The following is a 25,336-nucleotide window of genomic DNA, read 5'->3' as shown; positions in this document are numbered from 1 at the left end:
TTGGACTATTTCCTTGAGCATCAATTTGGGACTTGATTTCCACGCACAAACCTATTACTGCTGATAAATATAATAATGGAGCACACATGCAAGTGAACTAGGATCCACATGGATGACCTCTTGAAGCAAATTTCCTGCGTATTGCAAATGTTTGGTGATCCCAAATCTTTTCAGATCTTTAGAGGAGACAGTTCAGCTGTGATAGCCCCATCAGTTAACTTGAAACTCAAGAGCCAGTCTGATGTTGAACTTGGTCCAACAACATGTGCTAAGTATCTAATGGCTGGAAATACATTTTAGATAAGGATTTGTTATTTATCAGTTCTGAAAATTTAAAGGCTTGTCAGCATGTGCAGAAAAGATTTGTAATGTGTATTATTTTTCCTGTTTAAGATTGCTCTAGAAAACATTATTATTTTGTCTAAAACAACTATTCAGATTTAATTTTGTTGAGCGGTAGAGGTTTAATTTAGTATGTTACCAAGTATGTTCTCAGAACAGCCTTCCTGTCTTACTGTTATGAAAGCTGTGCAGTCCAGGCATCAGAGGACACAAAGAAACAGAAATAAATGTATGTCTGCTAAGAAACAAAGCCACACTTTCATGAAGATGAAAACTTAAAGATGATGATAACTTAGCTCTATGTAACTGAATGTGAAACCTCAGCACCTTTAAATCCTACACTGGATAAAAGCCATAAAGACTGGGTTTTATCGGGCTTCCTTTTATTCTTTATCACACATTAACAAGTGAAAAACTGAACATCAGTTTTCTTATTACAATGAGAGAATCCCCATTCTTATGTAAAATATTTAAAAACTCATAGATGGCCAAGTACAAAGCCCCCACCCTCTTTCTTTGGAATAATTTGCCTTCAATTCCACAGTTTTATACTGATTACTCTTTAATAGATTTTATTTTTAAAGCATCAGAAGAAGTACTAGCAATGCATAAATTATGTATGTATAAAACTTATGCCTGTACTTCCCTGTATTTGTTATAAAGGCTGACAGTTCACAACTACTTGCTATCACAAGCGAGACTGCTGAAATGACCCCTGGCCTTAGGGGATACTGTTCTTACAGAAAGACATCCATCGCTGAGGCAACTCTGAGCTGCACCATGGGTGCTCTCAGGATTTTGGCGAGGGAGTAGTGGGGGGCAGGCAGAGAAATTCTGTATGTAGCCTTCTCTGGGGCAAGTTCTGAAAAGAAACCAGTGGGCCACCACTAGACCTTTTCTATAGTTTGTATGCTGCATTTTTGCTCAGCCAATTATGCCCAGCATTAAGTTGTTGCATGAATGTACTGATTTTCTTTCACTATACTGATAATCAACATATAGAAGTAACTCAAACGTCCCCTTAAAAAAAACAGAAGAAAAAAACTCTACATAACTGTTTGTAGAAAGCCAACTGAAAACCCTGCGCTGCGCATGGCACCGAACCTCCAGAAACCCCTTCTAACCTCAGTTATTCTGATGATTCCTTGAGTAACTTGACGTTAACTGATTAAAAACTGACCAAAAAAGAAAAGGAAAAAAACCCAACAAACCCCAACAATCATCCACTTCACAAAAATCAAAGCTTTTGGAAACAATTCTGAATATTTGCAAGATTTGTCAAGTCCAGATTTCAAATCATTGTTAGAAGCACACCACTAGGTACCAGAGCTCATTTCTAAAAGAGAGTTTGTTTTTTAGGTAGCACCTAAAAACTTCCAACAAAAACATTTTAAATTTGGTTTAAACCAAAATACTGTAACTTTTGCATGAGGGAAGTATTGGACCAGAGCACCGAAAAGAAACTGCATTATGATCAGTAAATCCATCTTGTGAAATTATTTCAGTTTTAGAAATCAAAACCCTGAAGGAAGTGTAATTAAATGCTTTTAAAATCTCCCAGTCTCCCTCTGTTGAAAGCATTTCAAATCCTTCTAGTCAAAGCATTGCAGATTGCTTTAGAAAAAAGAGTTGCATATACTGCTTTGTGAAGAGAGTCCGATTTTCTCTGTTACGGAGGAAAAATAACTGTTACACCAGTTAAACACTCAATAAGGCAGACTTAGTCATTATTCTACAGCACACAACTGCACCCTACCCATTTTAGGAAAGCAAGTAATCTTTATCTAATGTCAACAGTATCCAGCTCTTCTACAATGAATCAAGGGATTTCAAGACAATTTGCAGAAGAGAAATGGGGAACTGAGGCACAGGGAAGCAAAGTGAACTGTTCACTGTCACTCTGCAGACCAACCTCCTTCTTCCCATACAACTTTACAAGATAAAGCACTAACTTCACCTAAAAAACCCCTATCTTTTAAACTATGTAACTGTCTCCATTATAACTTCTTTGCTCCATACAATATTTCTATGAACATCCAAGACCATGCACAGATAGAGCAAGTAGTTTTCCGTGAAAGAAAATAAAAAAAAAAAAATTAAAAAGACTGCCACATGACACCTAGAAGCGTTTATTTTATGCAACAAACTTAAATATGATCATGTGTACATAAAAGTGTACACTGTATCTATGCTGAACAATGCCAGGAAACATAATATTGATGCAACAATCTTCTAAAATAAACATTAAAAAATGAGCCTGGACAGGAAGACAAAATGCAAAACAGACTTACTTCCAATCAGCACAATGCTTAAAATTGAGAGCAATCCTAAACATTTCCAACTTTCCTTACAAAGCTGCCAAAGTCCAACTATTTTTAAAAATTGATTTTTTTTTCTTTACATCAATAATAAAAATCTGGTGACAAACATTATAAAATCAAATGCTGGACTGTCTTTACTCCTTTAAAATTTAGAATATTCCAACAGAACCGCAGGAGTAAAAACACTTAAAAGTGATATATGTTTTTATAAAACAAACATCAATATGTACATTTATTGCAAATTATATTAAACTAAAATGGAGGGAAAATTAAAAAATGAAATGTCTACTTGCGAATTAATAATAATTTTAAGTGATTACTTTCCCACTCTGATAAAAATCAGAAAGCAACATTTATAAAATTGCCACCACATGACTTTTCATAGCAGGGAACTGAAATCTGTACATCTTATTTTTGCAGAAAAGTAGGCAGGCAGAAAGAATTATACATAAAACAGTCTCCAAAAGTAAAGCAAAAAAATTTTTTTGTGATTTTTTTTTTTCCTCTCCTCTAGTCTTGTTTAAAATCCATTCAGTAGACTTCTACTTTTTCTGTGAGACATGGGAATACCTGGCTCTAGAATCATAAATTTGCAATGTCAGTGTAAGGACCTCCTCTGACTTTCTTTAAAAAAAAAAAAAAATGCAGCATGAAAATTAATGGTGTAAATACACTTTTAAACTCCAGAATGCAGGAACTGGAACCAAGTGTTAAGCAATTTGCTTAATTATTGACTTTTCATAAAAAAAGTCTCTGGGGAAATAAGTACAGATGCTTTTAGCCTCTTTCTCAAGAGTTTCTGCTTTACATTTCCATTGAGAAGGATTAATTTCACGTGAAAGGGAAGCATAGTTTTCCTTCTGGTTTCAGAGCTGAAAGCTGTGTGTTTTGAAGTAATTTCAGTTCCTGTACAGGAAATTTCTGAATCCTAGTTTTTGCAGAAGCTTGGAGCATGCCTTTATTTGGCCTTCATTTCCTCCCTTTTCGAGCAAGTTTTCTTTTTACCTTTTTGGGGAGGGAGAAAAGGAAATAAAAGTTAATTGTAAGGACATGGAAATTACAATTGATTCTGAATCAAAATCCTACTTATATCTTTTACATTTTAGCTTTTACACTCTTTATATTGTGATTCTTCCAATTCCATCTTGTATCTTCTCAACGATTACATAATTAATTGAATATAACTGAAATTCCTTATTGTATAGCACAAATTCCTGATAATCTTGGAAATTCACAAGTTGAATAATAATAATTCCATAACCAAGTAATGTTTTTTCAACATAAACAGAAATACATTTATCCATAGCTTTCACTGGAATCAGAGAATAAGAATGGTAACTTGCTCTAATTAATTGTATTTAATTACCCAGGCTTCTAAAAATAGCCTGTCTTACTTAAGAACAAGCACCACTTCAAATGTTTTTCGAATATTTACAGTAACTTGTACATGTCTACTTAAAAGCAAAAAACCCCTATCAGATATAGCTATTTTTACATACATTTTTCTAGAAGATAGACAAACTTATTTGGTTCCTTACTGTATAAGCTACAATAAAAACCACAGAATTCTCCTATACAAGATGCCTGCTACACCTTAAGGAAGCCTCCCTCTGCTATCTCTGTATCCTCAGTATCTTCCTGGCTGCTCCCACAGGCCTTAAAAAGATCCATTGCATTTTGGGAATATTCTGGACTTGAGTCTATCTCCAACAGTGAATCTCCATCACTTCCAAGCACCTGGCTTCTGAAAAACGTTAACAAGGTTTTGGTATTTTTTCCAAGAAACACTGAGGTATTACATATTTTAAAGAAGCTGTCTGATACAGGTGGCTTATTAAAGGCTATGGATAGTGCAACTTTTTATGAAGACTTAAAGAAATCTGATGTATAAAACAAGCATTGCATGGCAGTACGCATATATTACCCTCTTGAAAGACTGAACAATTTAATAGTGTATGAACCTTGCTGCAAGAGGAAAAGGTAATTCTTTTTGCTCAAGGTTCTCTGTAAGATCTTCAATTTATAAAATCTCTAGCAAGAAACCATTCCAATGATTCTTTCTTCCTTTAGATTAATTTGTGATTTCTTCCAGCACACTGGTTTGCTGACCTTATCTTATTGCTCTACAACTTTGGATACTTGTGCATTAAAATTATTATTGTATCAGATTCAGCTAAACAAATTTCTCATTGTTTATGCGTATTTGTCATTTGTTTATATTGGAAATAAATTATCATCCAAGAGCTGTTTTGTAGTTTACACAGTTCCAAATTCTGCTTTTGATTTACTTAAAATATATATTATTGTTAATATTAAACAAGCACAGACCCAAAACACCAGAAAAGTATTACAGTTAGAATCACAATTTGTTCTATTTGTTAAAGATGGTTGGTTTTTGAGCCTTTGTTATCAATGAACTGAAGCAGAGCAGAGCACCTGAATTCCTGTGTACCTGGCATTAACGAATGCACTGAAACACCCTCAACTCTTTAGTTCTTTTACACAGCAATGCTAGTAAAGGGAACCAGGATGCAACAAACAAAAAAAAAAAATTGGTGAAAATGGGTTAGATTATCCTGTTCTGACCAACCAAATTCCCTTCTCCAATTCCAGCTGCCCTGGTATTTACTTTGAATAATAGAACACAACACAATATATGTTGGACCATGGTGTTTATAAATCACTGTGATTTAGTTGTGCCCTTTAACTATGCTAGATCTGTTATAATTGTAAATTCAGGGTCTTTCTTGAGACAGGAAAGGCCCACCCCACCCATGTATTATTTTATTTATTTATTTTTACCTTTGTAGATCAATTTGCCTCTGTGCTGCTGCTGGCTTTTTTGCTGTGTCTTGCTGTTTTGGTGCTTTGGCATTACCTGCCTCTAAACTCCCTGGACTTTCTTGACTGACTGCTGCCCTTTTCCTTCCCCTGACAGGTGGTTTACTTGTTTCCTCATTTTTTGCAGTGGCACCCTGAGGTTCAGGTTTGGGTGGACGCCCTCTCCTGGTTTTTGCTGCGAGTGATGGTCCTGTTTCATCTACGTTTTTTTCTTCTGGCTTTTGATGAATATTCTCAGTTCCAGATGCTGTTGCTGGTCTTTTTTTCCCACGTTCAGTGCTGTTTCCTTGTGTAGCCTGATCAGAATTAATCTCCTAGAAAATAAAAATCATGAATGTGAAGAAAAAATAGATTCCCAAAGGCAAACTCAAATTGTTACCTCCCTCCAACAGAAACATGAGTTTATAAAACAGTAAGTGTTCTTATAAAACCAACATCACATGGTCTTTAGTCTTAGACCTATTACAAAGTTTTACTAAATGGGATTTCGGACATTAACCTTGCAAAAAGATTTTCTAAACTGTGCGTAAGTTTAATATCTACACCCAGTGTTTCTTTTAGTTGCTTGAAAGTGAGATTACAGTAAAACTAATAATCTCAGCTCCTCCCATGATGGTTCTTCAGGACAAGCTCCTTTTACTGCCTCTCTGCCAACTGACAGAAGAGAACCGAGGAAGAAGAGTAATGATTCTGGTACAGCAAATGATATTTACTTCAATATTTAATAATTACTGCAAATTTTGGGACCAGCCTTCAGTAAAGGTACAGATTACTAAAGCCCTAAATGCCAGTAAAAGGAAAAAAAAACCAAAACCAATGCTTGCAGGGAATAAAGGGAGTAAGACCTAGTCACAAATGAAACTTGCTGCCTTTGTGAATTCTTTGTCATGTCTGAATAGGTATGGCCTACATGCATGTTCTTCTTAAAATGCTGAACAAGGTAATGGAAGTAATTAAATTTCATGAAGCGGTGTCTGTATATGTGAAACAGAAAGGGTGGTGGCAACATAGGTCTCTACACTGGAAAGTATTCATATGAAAACAAAGAGGAAGCAACTGGATGCTAGACCTTCATTTGAACACTGGCTTCCGAAACAGTTAGGAGGAGGGGCAGAGAAAAGGGTACTGAAGAAGTATGGCTGGGATGACTTAGCAATTTCAAACAAACCAATTAAGGCCACTCATTATTATCAGTGCTGTGTCTGAACGAAGGACTTTTTTTGTTAAATGTTCTTAAATGTTTAAATAAGTCGGGCAGTCTCTGTAATCTTTATTACTGTTCTAGCAGCTTCATAGCAGACATTTACAACTGCTATTTATAAGAACTTCACAGATAACCACTCTCTGAAAATTTCAACTAAAGTCAGGTTTCAAGAACCTAGCAAGCATTTTTGAAGATTTATTTCATAAATGCTTTGCCTAACTTCTCTAACTTTTCAGAAGAACCCTATTTTGGGGAAAAAGAACCAAAAAAGGAACCATACTTTGAAATTTGGGAAAGATTTTTTCTTCTTCATTAGCTCACGGGTGTGAATATCACGTGGATGTTATTTTAGAAGATTAAGAAAAAACTAACTTTTCTATGTGATGATACAAATCCAAACCACCTGCTTATTACTCTGATTTCATCTAATCAGAAAAGACTGAGTAGATATATAACTTCTTAAAATGCATACAGCATGAACCATCTATGTATCCCTACATTATTACAAAAATCTATTTTGATTTTAGAATCACAGAATCACGTAGGTTTGAAGTGACCTCTGGAAATCATCTGGTCAAACCTTCTGTTGAAAGCAGGGCCTCAGGGGTTATCCAGGGCCTTTGACAAGCCAAGCTGTGAACAGCAACATTCCACCACTTTTCTAGGCAATCTATTCCAGAGTTTAATTTTCCTCACAATGTTTACAATGTTGGTTTTTTTTTTTTTTTGCTTGCTTGCATCCAGATGGAATTTCCCCTGAAGCAACTTCTGCCTTTAGCCTTTTGTCCTGTCACCATGCAGCCTTGAGAAGAGAGTACTTCCATCTTCTCCATAAATATGTTTTAGATATTGGAAGACTGAACAGATTCCCCCAAGGCTTCTCTTCTCTAGGCTGAACAAACCCAACACTCTCAACCTTTCTTCATACGACAACTTCTCCAAGCCTTTATCATCTTGGTGGCCCTCTGCAAAGCTCTCTCCAGTTTTTCAGTATCTGTGTTGAACTGGCGAGGACACAGCAGTCTGGACACAGTATTCCAGGTGTGGCCTAATGAATGCTAAATAGGATGAAATAATCACATCCCTCAATCTGCTGGCTATACCCTTGCTGATGCAGCCCAGGACCCAGCTTGCCCTCACTGCTGCCAAGGCACACTGCTGACTCATGCTCCACTGGTCATCCATGGTCCCTCAGGTCCTTCTCAGCTAACCTACACCCCTGCCAGGCAGATCCCAACATGCTGTACTGCTGCTTAAGTTTAATCTATCCCAGATGCAGGACTTCACATTTACCCTGGTTAAACTTCATGCAATTGTATGTTTTTTAAGTTAAAAAATCATTATGATTTAGGCATGATCCTCTCTCTCTAATGGAAGGGGGGGGGAAAGCATTAAAAGTACTCAAAGTTTAAATAATATTTTAGTTGTGACACGATCCAAAAGTTAGATGTTTATTTCATGCTAGAGGACCACTTGAAATTTTCCTGGCAATACCTTCAGTTAAAGCCACAGGTGTCAACCTTCACTCTGAATCACAGCCCTACTGGAAAACATAGAATAAAGATGGGAATCTTTTGGAATTTTAGAAAAAAAGAAGGAACTCCCTTCCAATTTGCCTGTGTTATTTTTGAGCATATGAGCTCTATTAATTACTCACGATAAAATAAATAATAGTTTTGAAAATAAGGGGCCTTCTATTGGGCTAGGAAAGTGATATAACTACATGAAATGAAATCGGACATTACCAGTTCCTCAGAGACGACCTGCAGTGATGTGTACTGAATAATCCCCCAATGCCAAGCTTATTATAGAGATACAGTTCATAAAATCCCCAGACATACCTTGTTTTTCACAGGTTCTGTCTTTGCTGGTGTGACTGAAATAATCCTCACGGGATTTTCATCATTTTCACTGACCCCAGTTTCTGATATATCTGAACTTTGTTCCCTGGTAGCATATGAAGACAAAATAAAACCAAAATATATCGAACAAAAGAAGAAAAATGTTTGCAATGATTAAAAACAAACAAACAAACGAAACAACAAAATAATCATCATCATCATCATCATCAATGCAGGCAGGCTAAATTAGTTAAAAAAGAGTTGAATTTGCCCAAGTTCACACATTTTCTTTCCCACAACTGGAAAAGGTCAGAAAGGGATTGGCTAGTTACTGAGCCAAATCCCTTATCACACGCACAATGCCATACAATTCTTTTTGCAAACTTATGAACAATGCTCTAAACAAGGCCGTGTTGTTTTTCCAGATAGAAAAAGATGATACTGGCAAAGGTAGTGAAGAAATATAAAGACCAGTAATGCTCAAACTTCAAGTTAATTTACACAAACATACACTAGTTTTAAAACCAAAATAGTGAAAAAAAAACCCAAGATTATTACAGCATATACCATGCACACTTACAGAACAAATTCTGAACTGACTAATATTTCCCTTCGGCCTTATGAAGTGTAGCAACTAGAGTTGACTTTCTCTATTTTCTTTAACCCTTTATCTTAGCCAGTTAATCAATTCCAAAACAAATTAAACAATCTTAAAATTTGAAAGTGTAAACTGTTTCTCCAGACTTATGACAAATTTAAAAACTCTAGATCCACATAAAAATCACACTTACTATAAGAAAGACCGAATATTACAATCATATGTTGCATCTTTCCACTGAGATCCTGGTCCTCTCCAGCAAGCTCTTTTTAATTGTTCTTAAATAGGTCAGAATATTTCATCTACATCAAAAATGTTTCTTGCTACCAGTCAGGATTAATCCCAATTTACACATCAAAAATGTCTAAATTGCAAAATCTGTTTAGTATTAATTATGGCTGGTCTCTTAAATTAATATATTTTCTGATATAAAAATATTATGAATATTAACCACCAAAATTTCAGACAGTATAGTGTCTCTTCTGTTGTATTATATGTTTAGGCCACACCTAAACTTTGTACTGAATTTTTGCCTACTGAAAAAAAACCCCAAACCAAAAAGCAAAGATGGAGATTTTACCTATAGAGAACTATTATATTTCTTTAAAACTTAACAAAATAAAGACACTCTTCAAAAACACAGGCACACACCCCAAATCATCTCCTGTCCTAAAACATGCAAACACACTGGAGAACATGAAGTAAAGAGTTCATGAAAGAAATTTCAAACTCCTGTACCTTGATCTGTTTCCTGCAGAAGAGCTCAGCTCAGAGTTTACACTGATATTGCTTCCAGTCTCTGATCCTGTAGTTCTAATATACGGTCTCCTTCCAGTTGCAGATAATGGTTTGTTTACTGTACCTAGTACACCAGTTGGTTTTGGCTAGAAGAAAATGTTTAAATCTTACAAAATGGGAACTACAGATACATATTTAATTTTTACAATATTTTCTTGAGTATTTTAAAATACTTCTTCTGGATTAACAGTCTCAATCACGATGCGATCCATTTAGAACTACAGACCTCATCTTCACTTAAAAACCACTGTCTATCCTACTTTAATTTCTCGTAATTTAACAGCACTACATCAATTGCCTTCCTCTCTCTCATGTTTTGAAGAGATAGCAGCTGGAAGAGTCTCAATGAAAGCCAGAACGTTAGGTAATATTAGAGGACTGAAAGGATGTGGCAATACCCTTTCAGTCTCAATACGGCTGGGAGCCTCTGGGTAAGGACAAAAGGGAAAGCAAATAAAGCGGATGTTGTTGTGGGAGTCTACTACTGATCACCCAGCCAGGATGACAACACTGATTAATCTACAAAGAATTAAGGGATATCTCTAGATCAACTGCCCTTGTCCTTATGGGTGATTTTAGCTTCCCAGACATCAACTAGGAATATCATACAGAGAAGACAAACAGGTCCAGGAAATTTCTGAAGCATGTTGAAGAAAACTTCTTGGTGCAGGTACTAAGGGAGTTGACTAGGAAAGGTGCCCTCCTAGATCTGTTGTTTGTAAACACAGAGGGACTTGTGGGCGAAGTGGTGATTGGTGGCTGCCTTGGTTACAGTGACCACAAAGTAGTTGAGTTTCAAATCACTGGTGATAGGAGAAAAACTGCCAGTAGAACTTTGACCCTGGATATGGGGAGAACAGACTTCGGGCTGCTGAAGGTGCCAATTAGTAAGGTCCCCTGGGAATCTGTTTTTAAAGGTACTGGGGTCCGTGAATGCTGGTCACTTTTTAAGAGCCATCTCTTAAAAGTGCAGAAGCAGGCAATTCCAAAGTGTCGGAAGTCAAGCAAGTGGGGCAGAAGACCAGCTTGGCTAAGCAGGGATCTTCTTCTAGAACTTAGGCAGAAAGGAAAGCGTACGGACTTCGGAAGCAAGGACAGGTGACACGGGAGGACTACAGAGATGCTGTTCGCCACTGTAGGGAGAAAATTTGTATGGCCAAAGCTTGATTAGAGTTCAAGCTGGCCAGCACTGTGAAGGACACAAAAAAGGCTTCTTAAAATATGTTAACAGCAAAAGGAGGATCAGAGATAACAGTGGGCTGTTGCTTGACAAGGTCAGTCACCTCACAGATAGGAGGTGACAGAGCGGAGATGTTTAATGCCTTCTTTGCCTCTGTCTTCAACACTGATGATGGGCCCTGGGACCCCCAGAGCCCTGTGTTGGAAGACCATGACTTGGGGGATGATAAACTCCCAGCCAACCCTGAACTTGTTTGAAACTTGCTGCTCCAGCTGGATGTGCACAAATCTATGGGGCCTGATGGGATTCATCCCAGGGTACTGAAAATCTGGCTGATGTCATTGCAGGACCTCTCTCCATTATTTTTCAATGGTCTTGGGGAGCCTGGAGAGGTCTCAGTTGACTGGAAGCTGGCAAATGTCTTCCTTCTTACCCTTCTTGAATATTGGGACCCTAGTCCAATTACAGGCCTGTCAGTCTCACTTCAGTGCCTGGTAAAATTATGGAGAACGTTATTGTGAGAGGTATTGAAAAACACTTGAGAGACAACACAGTCATTGGTCATAGCCAGCACAGGTTCACGAGGGGAAAGTCCTGTTTAACCTACTTAATTTCCTTTTATGACAAGGTCACGCATCTATTTGACCAAGCAAAGCCAGAAAATGTGGTGGGTTTGAATTTTAGCAAAGCTTTTGATACTGTCTCATGGTATCCTTCTGGATAAACTGTCCAGCACACAGCTAGACAAGTCCATAATATGTTGGGTGAGGAATTGGCTGACGGGTCAGGCTCAAAGGGTTATAGTAAATGGGTTATATCAGGCTGGCAGCCAGTCACCAGTGGGGTTCCCCAGGGCTCAATTTTAGGGCCAGTGCCCTTTAATGCTTTTGTAAATGATCTAGATGCAGGAGTTGAATGTACATTAAGTAAGTTTGCTGACGATATTAAACTAGGAGGAGCTGTGGACTCCCTCGAGGGTAGAGAGGCCTTAGAGAGATCTGGATAGACCAGAGAGCTGGACAATCACCAACTGTGTGAAATGCAACAAGAGCAAGTGCCTGATTCTCCACCTGGGATGGGGTAATCCTGGTTATACATACAAACTGGGGGACAAGAGGCTGGAGTGCAGCCCTGTGGAAAGAGATCTGGGGGTTGGGGTTGAGTCAACAGTGTGCCATTGCAGCCAAAAGGGCCAACTGTGTCCTGGGGTTCATCAAGCACAGCATCGCTAGCTGGTCGAGGGAGGTGACTGTCCCACTCTACACTGCACTGGTGTGGCCCCACCTTGAGTACTGTGTGCAGTTTTGGGCACCTCAATATAAGAAGGACATCAAACTATTAGAGTGTGTCCAGAGGAGGGTGACCGAGATGGTGAAAGGCCTTGAGGGCAAGACTTGGGAGGAGGAGCTGAGGTCACTTGGTTTGTTCAGCTTGGAGAACAGAAGGCTGATGTGTGACCTCATCGCGGTCTACAACTTCCTCAAGGGAGGCAGCAGAGGGGGAGGTGCCGACCTCCTCTCTCTGGTGACAAGCGACAGGAAACGAGGAGATGGAATGAAGCTGCTTCAGGGGAAGTTCAAATTGGACATTTGGAAAAGGTTCATCACTGAGAGGGTGGTCGCTCACTGGAACAGGCTCCCCAGGGAAGTGGTCATGGCACCAAGCCTGTCAGAGTTCAAGGAGCACCTGGATGACGCTCTTAGTCATATGGTTTAGTTTTAGCTAGTCGTGTGAGGAGCAGGCAGTTGGACTTGATGACCCTTATAAGTCCCTTCCAACTTGAGATATTCTATGATGCTAACATCCTATATTTGCAAAGCAAAGCATCTCTGGGAAAGGTTTTCCAAAATGTAATGCAGAATTAGGTTCACAACAACAGTAGGAAACGTGTACACATTTACTATAGAAAGCTACTGTAAAAATATTTAACACCATCTATCTATTCTGGGGTTCTCCGATATTTTGGGTCTTGCTATGGCTGGTGTCTGTTAACTGATTTGGTCAGGATGGGTGGGCAGCAGGAATTTTTTTATTTTGTCTCTGGTGAGGAATCAAGGAAGTTTTCATAACTGGCAAGCCACATTCTTCATATAGTTGTACATTTCTTCAGAGACAAAGTTAATTTATTAAAGCATTCCCACAAGAAAAACTAATTCCCATGTGTGGAAGTTACGAGGGAGCAGGCAGGACAGAGATACCACAGATGCTGGCAAACATTTGGCTATCAAAAAAAAGCAATGATGTCTGTAGAAACAGCCTGTTACTGAGCACATGTTCAGTAAGTGCATCATCCAGTGCTAATACTGCACAACAATTACTTAAACATATTATTCTTATAATATTTTATTTGCTCAATTTGCTGAGTATTTATAAAAAGTAGGAAGCATTCGGCACAGCTAATAGGAGAGAGAAAATTGTTTAAGAGAGAAAAGAAAGTGCTTCTGCACAAACAGCAGGTTGAAAATTTCTGGCACCTACTGCCATAAGAGGTTGTGAAGGTAGAGTATCAGGATGTCCGAAACCAGAGTGGATAAATTTGGGAACAAGTCCATAAGCAGATATCAAAACCAACAGGCACAGATGCAGAGTCTAGCATCCCATTATAAAAATTATGAATGCCAGGGCAGTAAGAAGGGCAATGTACTACAGAAAGTGGCTGGACTTGCACAGTCTCCCTACTGATGTTGTATTAGGCCCTCTGGAAAAAGAATACCAGGCCAAAAAGGACTGCTGGTCTGAGTCAGTGGGGTATCCTTACACACCTGTGTTTTCTGAAATGGAAGTAGGCAGAAAAAGAAGCATGTGTTTGTGTATTCTATTAGAGCATGGAATAAATGTTTGTTTTCCCAAAACATTGAAAATTACCTAAATAATATTAGCTTGGTATGGGACATCCCTCCCCCCTAAATCTAACTCTGTTTTAACAGAATGCAGGAGAGAAGCCTGTCTTACACCAGTAAGACTTTTTTTTAGTTAAGACAAAGCTTTAATCTACATTGCTGAATGCCTTATCAAAAGATAAATGTAGTACACAGCCAACTAAACTTGCTTCAAAAGCTTCATTCATTATATTTGAATGTTGTCAAAGGTGAAACAATTACAGCAGTAGACAGATACCTTCTTCTAAGGATATTTAAAGCACCAGTCTGGTACTGGCTGCTGCTAAAGAACGGTGGTCTTCTGTCTGCCTCCTCCCTTCCTGACATAACTCCAACCCAGCCCACTGAGTAGCATCCAGGCTGGTGTCATAGGGTGAATGTGAAGCAAGGACAGGCAGGATTCTGCCAACTGAGCAAACCTCACCCACGCGAACTGCTCTGATAGCGGAAACTTTTTGTATGACTGAAAAAATCAGTGTGAGAAGAAGCAATTTTAAATGATAGGGCTATTTACAGAGTGATCATTTGTCTCTACTCTCACAATGAACAATTACCACAAAGTTCTGCTCTAACTGAAGACTTTAGAAACTAATGCAGTAACAGTTCATGGAACACAGAATATGAAAATTAATAAATGCACATGAAATTAATATTAAACCCATGATTTATACTGTTCTCAGGATTTTTATATTTTATGGGTTAGCCAGCACTCTTTCACTAAGCTCAAGAAAAAAAAAAAAACCAACCCTGCTAATTGTTTGAGCTAGACTAAAAAGCATACCAACATAATTTAACCAAAACCTAGGAAAAACAGCTACAGAATCTTAAGAAAGGACAGCTGATGGTAAAAGGTATAAAAATAGGTTCTGTTTTTTTAGGATTTCTTTTTTTTTTTTTGCGTCCATATTGTGTCCTGTCCCCCCCCCCCTCCAAGACTCAGTATTTTCTCTCCCCTGTGAAGGTATCAGCCAAATTGTGTCTGAAATAAAATGAGATGTTCAAAATGGTGTAGACATTTGCAGTTGAATTTAACAGTATTAACAGCTATATTAAAAACATTAAGACTGAAAATTTAAGACCTCCAATGCTTGAGGTGTCACAATTCAGTATCTGCATCATAATTTCATGCCACACTTATCTGAATAATGGAAAAACCCGTAGTTATGTGAAAAATTGTAGTTGGTCAAAAACCTGTGCCTCAGTGCACAGTTAACAATCTTGGTGGTGTGTACTCACCAGGTAGTATGTTAAAGGCATTAATTATGCCATCAAACAAAAGAATCACAAATTATTGTACACAAACTCTTAATACCATTTTTGAACTACAGCAGTCCAGGACGTTTAAAAAAATCACAAGTAATATTAAAAGAATTTTAACTTCTCAAAATACAGTACCTTTCCTGTCAAAAGAAGAACCCTTGTCTCTTCTGAAATGTAATTCCTGTCATTGCAGAAATCCTGTATAAAAAATTAAAATAAAAATCAGTTTGTGTTTGATCTCTCAGTCTTGCTGTTGTTTTTTTATATATACACAACTGACTTCTAAAATTAGATGCTATTATCAAGTGCTACAGGTATTTTGCACCATGCAACCGGCTGACAAATGAATCAATCTAATAAAGATAGGTCAAACTAGTATTTTGGAGCAGATTTGTAGCGAGCATTACTGAATGACAGTATGCCACACTTGAAGTTGGGATTAACATTTTTTCTTCTTGAATGACATAAATTGTTTGAAATGAAGCAAAACTGCCCTCCTTATTTTTTCACTTGCATCTTTTTAATGGGAAGTCCAAAGAGAGAAAAAGAGGTGCCATTTTCTCTAAAGTAACGTTGAAAGTTGTTACCTTTGTCACTCTGAGTACAGTTTACACAGACCAAAACACTAAATCTGAACGCAGGTAGCTCTCAGATACCAGGTCCCTGTTACCATGGCATCTGCCATTTCACAATTAAATAAGCAAACTAAATTTTGCTTAAACAGACTCTGGAAAGGCTGTTAATTAACAGTCTAAGATACTGAAAAATGTAAAATGTATTCTTCAGTACAACCAAAACATCAGGTTTGGTCCAGAAAATTACTCTGGTTCCACTTACACTATTTAGAAGTATGCCTCTTGAAGAACAGTAGTGCTATCGCCAACAGTAGAGCTGTACTCACCAAGACTATTACTATGCAGTAAGAGGACTAACTTCTACAGCAAGCAAAATAGCCAAACATCTACTGACAGATATAAACATACCACAGCTAAGATAAAAAATGTTCCCTTTTTCTTTTTTGTCTGCTTTGCATTCTAATTCATATATACAGTCAGAATATACATATAGTCTTATATATGCAGATGCACTTGTAAAACACTTTAATGAAATGATCTAGCAATACATGCTAACACATCAGTATTTATTCTAATTAGCTCTTACCTGGTAACATCTGGCACACGTTCATAATACATAGATAGCATAGCATACAGCTGATGTTAAAAAAATTTAATTGCTGAGGATAAAATATATGCACTTTCCCCACTCATTATATTATGTTATGGAGATACCTTGATTTTTATAATTGAGAGCTGGTTATCTCCCCTTGTTACTTTGGAAATTAAATTAACAAATTTACCTTTTCAGGTTGTGTAAAAAATTTGGTTGGCAATACAGGGTCCTTCGGTGAATCTGCATTGCACAAAGCACTTTTGCTGTTGATTACACATAGTGCTACATCACACACTGTATAAAGTTTCTGAAGGAAAAAAAGAGAAGTATGTTTTAGGAATTACTGTTTTTACAGAGTACAGAGAATGTAGTTCTTTAAAAAGTACAATCTATGTGTTAAAATAACCATCACTAAGGACATATTTTGTAATTACATCATTAACCATACTGTTGGCTCTTCAAACACATACAGAAATCTCCTTTTTTCATATGATACTATATAATAAAAGCTAGTAATACTTTACATGCCTATGCTATACAATAGAAGCTCTTACTCAATCAAATAACCATAAATGGTTTCTCATTTCTGCTAGAAACTAATAGGTTTAACAGTAGCTATATAATACAGTATTTCCTCCCCGAACAGCAAAAGATACTTGTATCAGGAAACCACACAGTAGGAGTTAAAATAAGGCAGGCAGGCAGTAACAGGAATATTTAACAAATTTTGTTTATTAACTTCATTAGGTATTGTGTGCTGGATAAGGTCAGCAAGGTTCTGAAAGAATGAGATTGGCAACATGCAGACAATGCTCGCAATTAACACTCCCTCTAAAAGACCATAAAAATGTCTGAGCTAGTGCTTTCAGATTTCCTGCAAATCCTGTTCATCAACTGCTTGTGAAACCCTCAGCCCATCACCCAACACTTATCTGAATTGCATTTCTTACTTCATTGGCCTTTGGCTCATCAGGAGACTGAGCATCTCGGGTAAGCTTGATGTTTTCTGCCATCTTTTTCATGAAGGCATGGCTATTGTTCTCATTCTTTGTCATTAAAACTTCAAGCATGAACCACAGGCACCTAAAAAGCCATAAAACCACAAGCAATTACATTCCAGCTTTTATACTGCAGCTCCCACATATAGCAATGTCTCAAAAATTTTTGTCAGCTGTAGTAGCTTTTTCTTAAGAAACCACAATCAATTTGAAGATATCATAAAGAAGTAAAATCATCTGAAGGTGTAAATAGAGTCTAGACCTTTTACATACAGAGTTGTAATTGTACGCTTCGGAATAGATCTGCCAAATTAGTGTGCTGCTTATTATAACTGCAAACACTGCCCAACCAATCCAAGTATGAAGAGAAGCACGTATTCTGGTGCTGCCATCATCTAGATGAAATTCTGTAATCACTACCTTGGGCTATACCTACGTTCCTATCAACAATGTACCATGACCACACTCGAAACAGGCTAAACCAAATCATACTGCTGCTAGACAATTACCCACACTACATGGTTTAATACTGGAATTCAAATAAAAGAGGAGATCCAAAGCTGAGCAGGTCAGATTCTTGCTAATGCTCCATATGGAAGGAAAAGAAATCCTTACAATTAGACATAATGGAATTAGCTTTCCCAGTTTTCTTTCTTTCAATCTAGTTTATTTATAGGGAGAACCCATTATATTTTGACTAAAAGTTTGTTTTAAGAATTTTTCAATTATGATATAAAGCACAACTGGTCCATCCACAATATCATTTGCTATCAAGCTTCACAGCTGCATGTGGCTAGATGGTCAACAACAGTCATTAATATGGTAAAATAAGACTTAGTTGGGAAAGACATATGGGTGGGTCTGAGAAATGCAGACTTTGCCAGTAGCTAATTTAATTCTGAAGCTCTGGAAGAGAGATTACCTTGTAGAAAGAGGCTAATAAAAAAACTAGAAAAACAGGATGACTGAACATTAGAATTCCCTGTCCACAAAAGCCCCAATCTTCTTAACTGATACAAAAGAAAGATTGTAACACAAGAGATGAAGGAATATTTCTCTCAAAAACTCAAAGTAAAAGAGGGTTGTGCTCCATCAACACACTTAAATAGTTATCTGGTGTTCAAATAAAATAAGATGTCTATATTCCGACTTGCATCCAAGAGCTACAAACGCTACAGTAAATAAATCTGTTAGATACCTTTACATCCATCTATTCACCATTCTCAAGCACTTAAATGGCACGAATACAGGACTGATAACATACCACACTGACTAAGCTTCTCCAAAACCCTGTGTCGTCCAAAGATTACTAATGAGGACAAATTTTACTCCAGTAATTCCAGTTAACACGTGTTAACTTCAATAGCTTCATTTCCTCACTAAGCCAACAAATTAAATAAATTATTATCAACCCTGAACAAGACCTTTCCAGAACAACAGTGTAATTTCATGTAGAAAAACATGCATCCAGGGGAACACAGTCACATAAAATAAGTTCATTCTCTGTATCCATTTCGATATTTTTTGAATATGAATTTGGAAGAAAAAGACAAACCCAGACCCAAACATACCTCTGTAGGACAAGCTTAAAAAACTTCATAAGAATAAATATCACAGATTACGGTTAAGAAACTTGCTAAGCATGTATTTACTTTACGTGACTGTATTTAGGCCATGTAAAACCAAGATGAACTAGGGAGACAACCACACAAACACAAAGCCAGTCTGCTTTTCCAAGTTTGCAAGCATCTATGTTAACACTTTAAAGTGAACACTATGACTCTCAGAACTCTTGAAAGAAACACTGTATTACATTATATGAGAAAAATGTTTTGCATTTATCTCAGGAGAGTCTTCAGAGAAGTATTCTTGCCAAAATTCCTGTACAGAGTATTTCTTTGTTTGGAGCAGTCCTCTCTGGCTAGTTCAGCCAGCCTGTGACAAGAACGAGGGAGGAAATTTGACAACAAAGGAAAGCTATACAAGGGGTGTCCAAAAAAGCTCTGTGCCCTAGACAGCACTTCTGATGTATATTGTAGTACAGGGTTATACATGCCTTTGTAATACCAACACAACACAGCTCACAGTTCCAACAAAAATAAATACAAGAAAAATCAAAACACTAAAACCAAAGCTGGGGGCAGAGGGGACACTTTAACAACTTTTAAAAAGTGTTAAAAATTAACTATTTTTTAAAATTCATTACAAGACACAAAGGAATACAAAAGTTATATTTAAGGTATGAAAGATTACTGGAGGCATACAAGAAGGTCTCAAACTGGAAACAGTACAGAACAAGCTTCTGTATGACAGGCTTGCGCACAATAATCTGTGCTGAATTCATTAAGAAGCACTAAGCCTGCACTGCAGATGTGCAGTGCAAATGCTAAATCAGCAGCAAACTTAGCATGAATTCTAGTAGGCTTGCATGGGGCGGGGCGGGGGCGGAGTTTCCAGTGAAGCAGGACTCTGACCCAGCATCAGTGGCATTATGTTTTCAAGTCTTGGAGAAGCTCTACATTTTATAAGTTCCAAAATATTTGAACTGACATTACTTGGCATCTCTTAAGTGTGTTGGGAAATTCTACAGATATTCCTAAGCACAAATACAAGAATCTAAAATCATTACTTCACTTTAAAAGAAGCCTAGACAACTCACTAATTTGGTATCCTATGAGCTCACTAATTTGGTATCCTATGGTGTGACCTACAGGCTACCATTTGGGCTTTCAGAATATACTGCTAAGCAGTTGTTGATGCCTTCTTCCCCTGATTAAAATGTTACACATTTCCAAGACTACTCTTTTGCAAAATACTGTTGCTAAAACAATAAGTTTCTCTTCCTAATTGTTTTTTTCTAAGCACAGAATAATTCTCAGCATAACAACGCTAAAACCATTTGACACTTACTCTTTGACATCACGAAGCTGATCGACATCCTGAGGTTTTGTGAAATCTGGATCATGTGCCAGTAAATGAATCATATATGGTACCACATATTCAGGCAGCAAGGATAGCAATTTTTCTACAGTAACAAAAAAATCATAAATAATCTCTATTATACATATGCATCACAAGAAACACTTTTTCAAAGTATTACTTTTTCAAATATGGAATGTAAAATTTCGACTTGCATTTTCTTCCTACAGATTTTACTTTTAATGAATCATTAAAAATAAATGAACGAGTTTTACTACTACAAAACTACTTGGTCTTACTTCAGGAAGGAGGTCATAAAGCCTAAAATATCAGAAAACAAAATTTTATTTCTTGAGCAAAACAACCACCGCAATAACAGCATTATATTTTACATGCATAATTCTCAGTAATGTACAGAGAAGTATTTTATGGTTTATGCTAAACTAAGTAAATTTAGATTTGAACGTGTCTAATATAAAGATGAGGAAACAAATTACTTGTCCAGTGTTTCTTTACAAAAGCAATTTCCTTAAGTTTTAATGATTACTCCTTCCAGTTCATTATTTGACTATTGTATTCTTAACAATTTTACTGAATTACTAACCGTTAGCCATAGGGTTCTGCTTAATATATTCTCTTCGTATACTGATGTTTTTGAGCAAGCACTGTCTGGCATGTGCTCTTCTCTCTTTCACAGGGTCTTTGGCACACAAAGCAAAGATTGCCATATATTCCAAAGGGAGCAGTAATTTCACAAGTGCCTTATGCAGTTTCTGGGCAAATATCTGCCTCACTTGGTAGCACTCATCCTATAGCAACACAAAACATAAGAGTGCAACCATAAAAATCTTGGTCTTAAGAAAAAAAAAAAAGCATTCAGGTGGAAATATGAGGAGACATTTTAAAAATATCAACTGGTGTAGCACAATAAATATTTGAAATTTCAAGAACTCTTTTGAAAGCTGCAGTGAGGAATAGAAAATACACAGTGTAGCAGAAACAAAAGCTGAGACGTAAGGACTGAGCTCAATTAAGAGTCACTTCAACTCAAATCCAGTTACTTACATTAATGACAAGTGCACAGAGCTGGAACTGTTCTGGGGTAATTATTTCATGGTAACAGGGTTCCTGTGCAAGCTTCATTATTGCACTACCAGCAGCTAATCGCAGTCGAGACATATCCGATTTACTACACAAACATGAGAGAAAAAAACCAAAACAAAACACAACTCACCACAACTATCCTTAAATTACTTGCATGTCACAATTTCTTCTTTTTACAAGATCAGTGAGCAATTAAGGTTTTTCCTCTATCAGATCAGATCACAGTTCTATAGCTTCAGATCAAGCTAAAATAACCCAACCAAATTTGTGAAAATAAGGTGCTCTGCTTTCCCCACAAGAAACTTAATTTCAGTAAAATAGTGAAATGAGAAGAGTCAGGTTTCTTGTTTTCATATCACTGTCTAAATGAAAGCACCACTTTTGCCACAGATTTTCTCTTTCCTTCCTTCACCCTCAGAATGAAGATGAGGTGAAAAGTTACCTCACTGTTGGAAGGAAGAAGCTCCACCCAAGATCACTCAACTCTTAAATGTGTTAAATCTCATCATTCAATTGTTTTCAGAGATACTCCTGCAGGTCTTTTACTCTTTAGAATATCTTTTACTACCAAGATATCTACAGGGTTCTGAGCTAGATTATTAGTAAGTTACAAGAAAGAATGTATATCAAGCATGTTTTTATGCTGCCATTCCACTCTTAGTATTAAAACTTCAATCAGATCTGTTTTCTATCATCCCATTAGCCAGCATTGAGCTCACCTTGAAATTCTAAAAAAGCTCCAAAAAAATTAATATTCTTTGAAATTCTACAACAAAATTGATGGAAGCCTGAAAGGAACAAAATCTGACCTGATTCGCTTCTGTTCTGTCAAGTCTCCTTCACTGACGAGCATAGCTGATAATAACCGGAGTGTGGAATTTGCGGATTTCGACTGGTTATTTTTCATACCCAACAGCCAGCGTACCAAAAGTTTAATTGCTTGCACCTATCAAAAACAAACAAATCAACAATGAACTTACTTCCTAAAGTTGATAAGGCACTAAAACCTACTGCTGTCAAATTGAAATTTCCATAGACTGCTATTTATTAGAGCTGATATTTTTAAAGGAACAGAATGAAGCAGTAAATATTTACAGAGTGAAGAAGTAAGTAGCAGTCTTTGCAACATCAGGACATTTCAACTACAGTTCAGTGTGTTCTCACAAGTGCATCTAAAGGATGCAGGATACTTGCCACATGACTAAAAATAAGAGCAACTAGATAAACATTTCTAGAAATGGCCATAACTAGATTCACAGTAAATAGCCTATAAAGATGAACGAATAAAATTCATCAGGGTCTCAATTTATTTCAAATCTGTTTACAGTCAGTAAAGTCAAATTACCTTTCTTGTAAAAACTAAAACTTTTGAATCTCTTAATTTTCTCAACATTCAGCATAATTAATATTGGTAAGTGAAGACACCAAAATGCATAGTTTCTACTAGTTCTATAACTGGGTGTATAATCCACAAAAACTCTAGAACACTGCATATTCTAAGGAGACAAATATATTCTAATACTCTCCATTGAACAACTTGGAAAAAAGTGTATTTTTAGTCTCAAATATACACATTATTACTGGCAGCAGATTATTCACCTTTGCTAGTACTTCTGGAGAAACTTCTTCATCTGGAGACCACAATTTTCCATTTTTCTCACCTGTTGACTACAGACATTCATTTAAGTTTAAGAACTGGTTCCACCCATACAGAAAATGCAGAAGTAAAAATGGAAAAAAGTCATGGACTAAACTTTCTTCATACAAAGATCTTTTATAATGCGATTATCACTGTACTAGCCATTTATAGAACATTCTTTTATTGACTCATTGAACAAAAAAGCTTTATTCCCCACAGAGTTAGTAACAGGCAAACAGAATAGTAAGGACTTACCAAAAAAGAAAATCTTACCCTGTCATTCATTAGCAGATCTTTCACAATGAAATTTGCAACAACAGATTTCATTGGAGAAGCAAACTGGTCTGGAGCCAACATAGAAATATGACCCAATGAGACTAATGGAGTTATAAGTTGTTCTGGTACATCAGCATTCAAACTTCTACTTAGAGGCTGAGGAAGTAGTAAAAGAAAAAAAAAAATTTTTTTTCAACTATAGATAAGTAAGCTAGCATGCCTAAAAATCATTTATTTTACTGCCGGATTGCTTTCACAGCTTTTCCATAAGAATTAATAAAGTCAGCATATCAAAGTGGAGAAAGAATGTGATTTCTTAATTAACACAGTAACCAAAAATCCCACATGAGATAAGGGCAAAACAAATTTTATATTCTCTTCCTGTTTTAATGGTGAAACACATTCAAACCTGGAGACATGGTAAGAACTCTGACTCAATTCTATTCAAGAGTTGTGAGAACCTGAATTGTAACTGCAAATGGCAGAAAATAATAGCAGGTAAGAAAACCTCGGAAACCACCAGGGACTTCCCTATTAGTGATCAGTATTTCCCTTCTAGGTAACAGTCACCAGGATAATTCTGTGCTGCTATATCACCCAGCACCCTCATGTCGTATTCTGGTATTAGGGAGAGAACATGCACTCTCACAGAAGTCTAAGCAGAGATCAACTCTGTAAGCTTAATTCGAAGCTTCTTACACTTCTGAATTATGCATAGGTTCAACGACAGGCAAGATTAAGAACCTAAAATATTTTACAAGTACAGATTAATAATGTTATTATTTAAGAGATTACAGTGAAAAGTAATAACCTCTCTGCTCTGTATAAGGTGGCCTTTTGCTTTACAACTTGTCTAAGCAAGTAGTAAGTGAGCAGTAAGCTAATGTCTGAGCTTATAGTCATGTAGTTATTCTGCACTAACTTCCTCAGTGAGGAAGTGCTGTATGTACAAAGACCTTAAAGCATGGTAATTTAATACAGTTTGAAAGTAGAGGATGTTATCTCTCATTTAGCATCTGCTAAGCGTGTTCTCATGGGATTTAGTGTGGATCATTCCAGCATATTTAGCTTATTTTCCCCTAATTTTTCCCATGTAGACAATAAGGAATACCTTATCTATCAGACATCAGAGTATTACAAAATTGTGACTGTAAGACACAAAAATTAATAATTTGCTATTGTAAAATTAATGACTTATCTCGACTACCATGCACCTGTAGGCTTCCTGACTTCATATATTGTTATCTGTTAATAAACAGTATGAATTAATGTTAATTACTAGTATCAATTAAGAACAACAGAAACAAATCTTAAAAATAAAAAAGCAAGACATACCTCAAAGATCTGTGCAAGTTGCACTTCTTTATTTGAAAATATGGCATGTATACAGTGAACAGCTTGTTTTGCCTGATGAGGAGTGCCTCTTTTTGCTTTCTGATGCAAAATGGGAATTAGTGTTCTGTGAACATTAAACAAAATACTTCAAAATACAATTCGCAATCTACAAAAAATAAAGCTCTTCACCTATACAAATCTATCCTCACCGTCTTATAAATCAAGCATTCCTTTGAAGTCTTTTCAGGAAAGATCATAATCATAAAGTGAAAAGCAGGATGGAATTGTATTTAGTAATACTTGTTGAACATCTGACTGTACACATTTACACAGAAAAAAGCCCACAGGGGAATATCAAACATGAAAGAAGATAAGGCTGTTTAGGAAGCCAAATATAAGGAGCCGGGGGGGGAACCTGACAGGTTCAGCTAGGGTAAACTCCTGGGCTTGTTATCCAAGCTTGGAAGTGACAGGGCTAAAGAAAATTCATGAAAGGTAGGAATAACCATTAAACATGTGTGTTTATAGGCCTTTACTGCTTTAACTTTGGTCTTTAATGGCAATGTATACTCAGGTGAACAACTGCTTTATTATGAGCTTTTGCATTTGAATCCCCTGAAATCTATCTCCT

General features: G+C 36.8%; 1 protein-coding gene across 2 annotated transcripts in view; it reads right to left on the bottom strand.

Moving 5' to 3' along the window:
- Window positions 1-2,455: 2,455 nt before the first annotated feature.
- The window catches only part of PDS5A (PDS5 cohesin associated factor A), an 86,152-nt gene continuing 63,271 nt past the window's right edge, over window positions 2,456-25,336 (bottom strand). Inside the window, exons 20-34 of one of the 2 annotated variants that reach the window (XM_052780215.1) lie at window positions 24,706-24,829; window positions 23,368-23,526; window positions 23,055-23,123; window positions 22,265-22,401; window positions 21,417-21,540; window positions 20,956-21,160; window positions 20,343-20,457; window positions 17,385-17,517; window positions 16,622-16,741; window positions 15,400-15,462; window positions 9,886-10,031; window positions 8,550-8,655; window positions 5,466-5,818; window positions 4,257-4,407; window positions 2,456-3,668 (exon numbers count right to left, since the gene is read on the bottom strand). In XM_052780215.1, coding sequence (XP_052636175.1) covers window positions 3,633-3,668; window positions 4,257-4,407; window positions 5,466-5,818; window positions 8,550-8,655; window positions 9,886-10,031; window positions 15,400-15,462; window positions 16,622-16,741; window positions 17,385-17,517; window positions 20,343-20,457; window positions 20,956-21,160; window positions 21,417-21,540; window positions 22,265-22,401; window positions 23,055-23,123; window positions 23,368-23,526; window positions 24,706-24,829 — 2,041 coding nt within the window. In that variant the 3' untranslated portion in view covers window positions 2,456-3,632. The remainder of the gene's footprint in view (window positions 3,669-4,256; window positions 4,408-5,465; window positions 5,819-8,549; window positions 8,656-9,885; window positions 10,032-15,399; window positions 15,463-16,621; window positions 16,742-17,384; window positions 17,518-20,342; window positions 20,458-20,955; window positions 21,161-21,416; window positions 21,541-22,264; window positions 22,402-23,054; window positions 23,124-23,367; window positions 23,527-24,705; window positions 24,830-25,336) is intronic. The other variant, XM_052780216.1, reaches the window with a different exon arrangement.

This window comes from Harpia harpyja, chromosome 2 (genome assembly GCF_026419915.1).
Source record: "Harpia harpyja isolate bHarHar1 chromosome 2, bHarHar1 primary haplotype, whole genome shotgun sequence".
In the NCBI taxonomy this organism is placed as follows: Eukaryota; Metazoa; Chordata; class Aves; order Accipitriformes; family Accipitridae; genus Harpia; species Harpia harpyja.
Note: the sequence above shows the minus strand (reverse complement) of the source record. Positions and strands in the feature narration are given on the sequence as shown.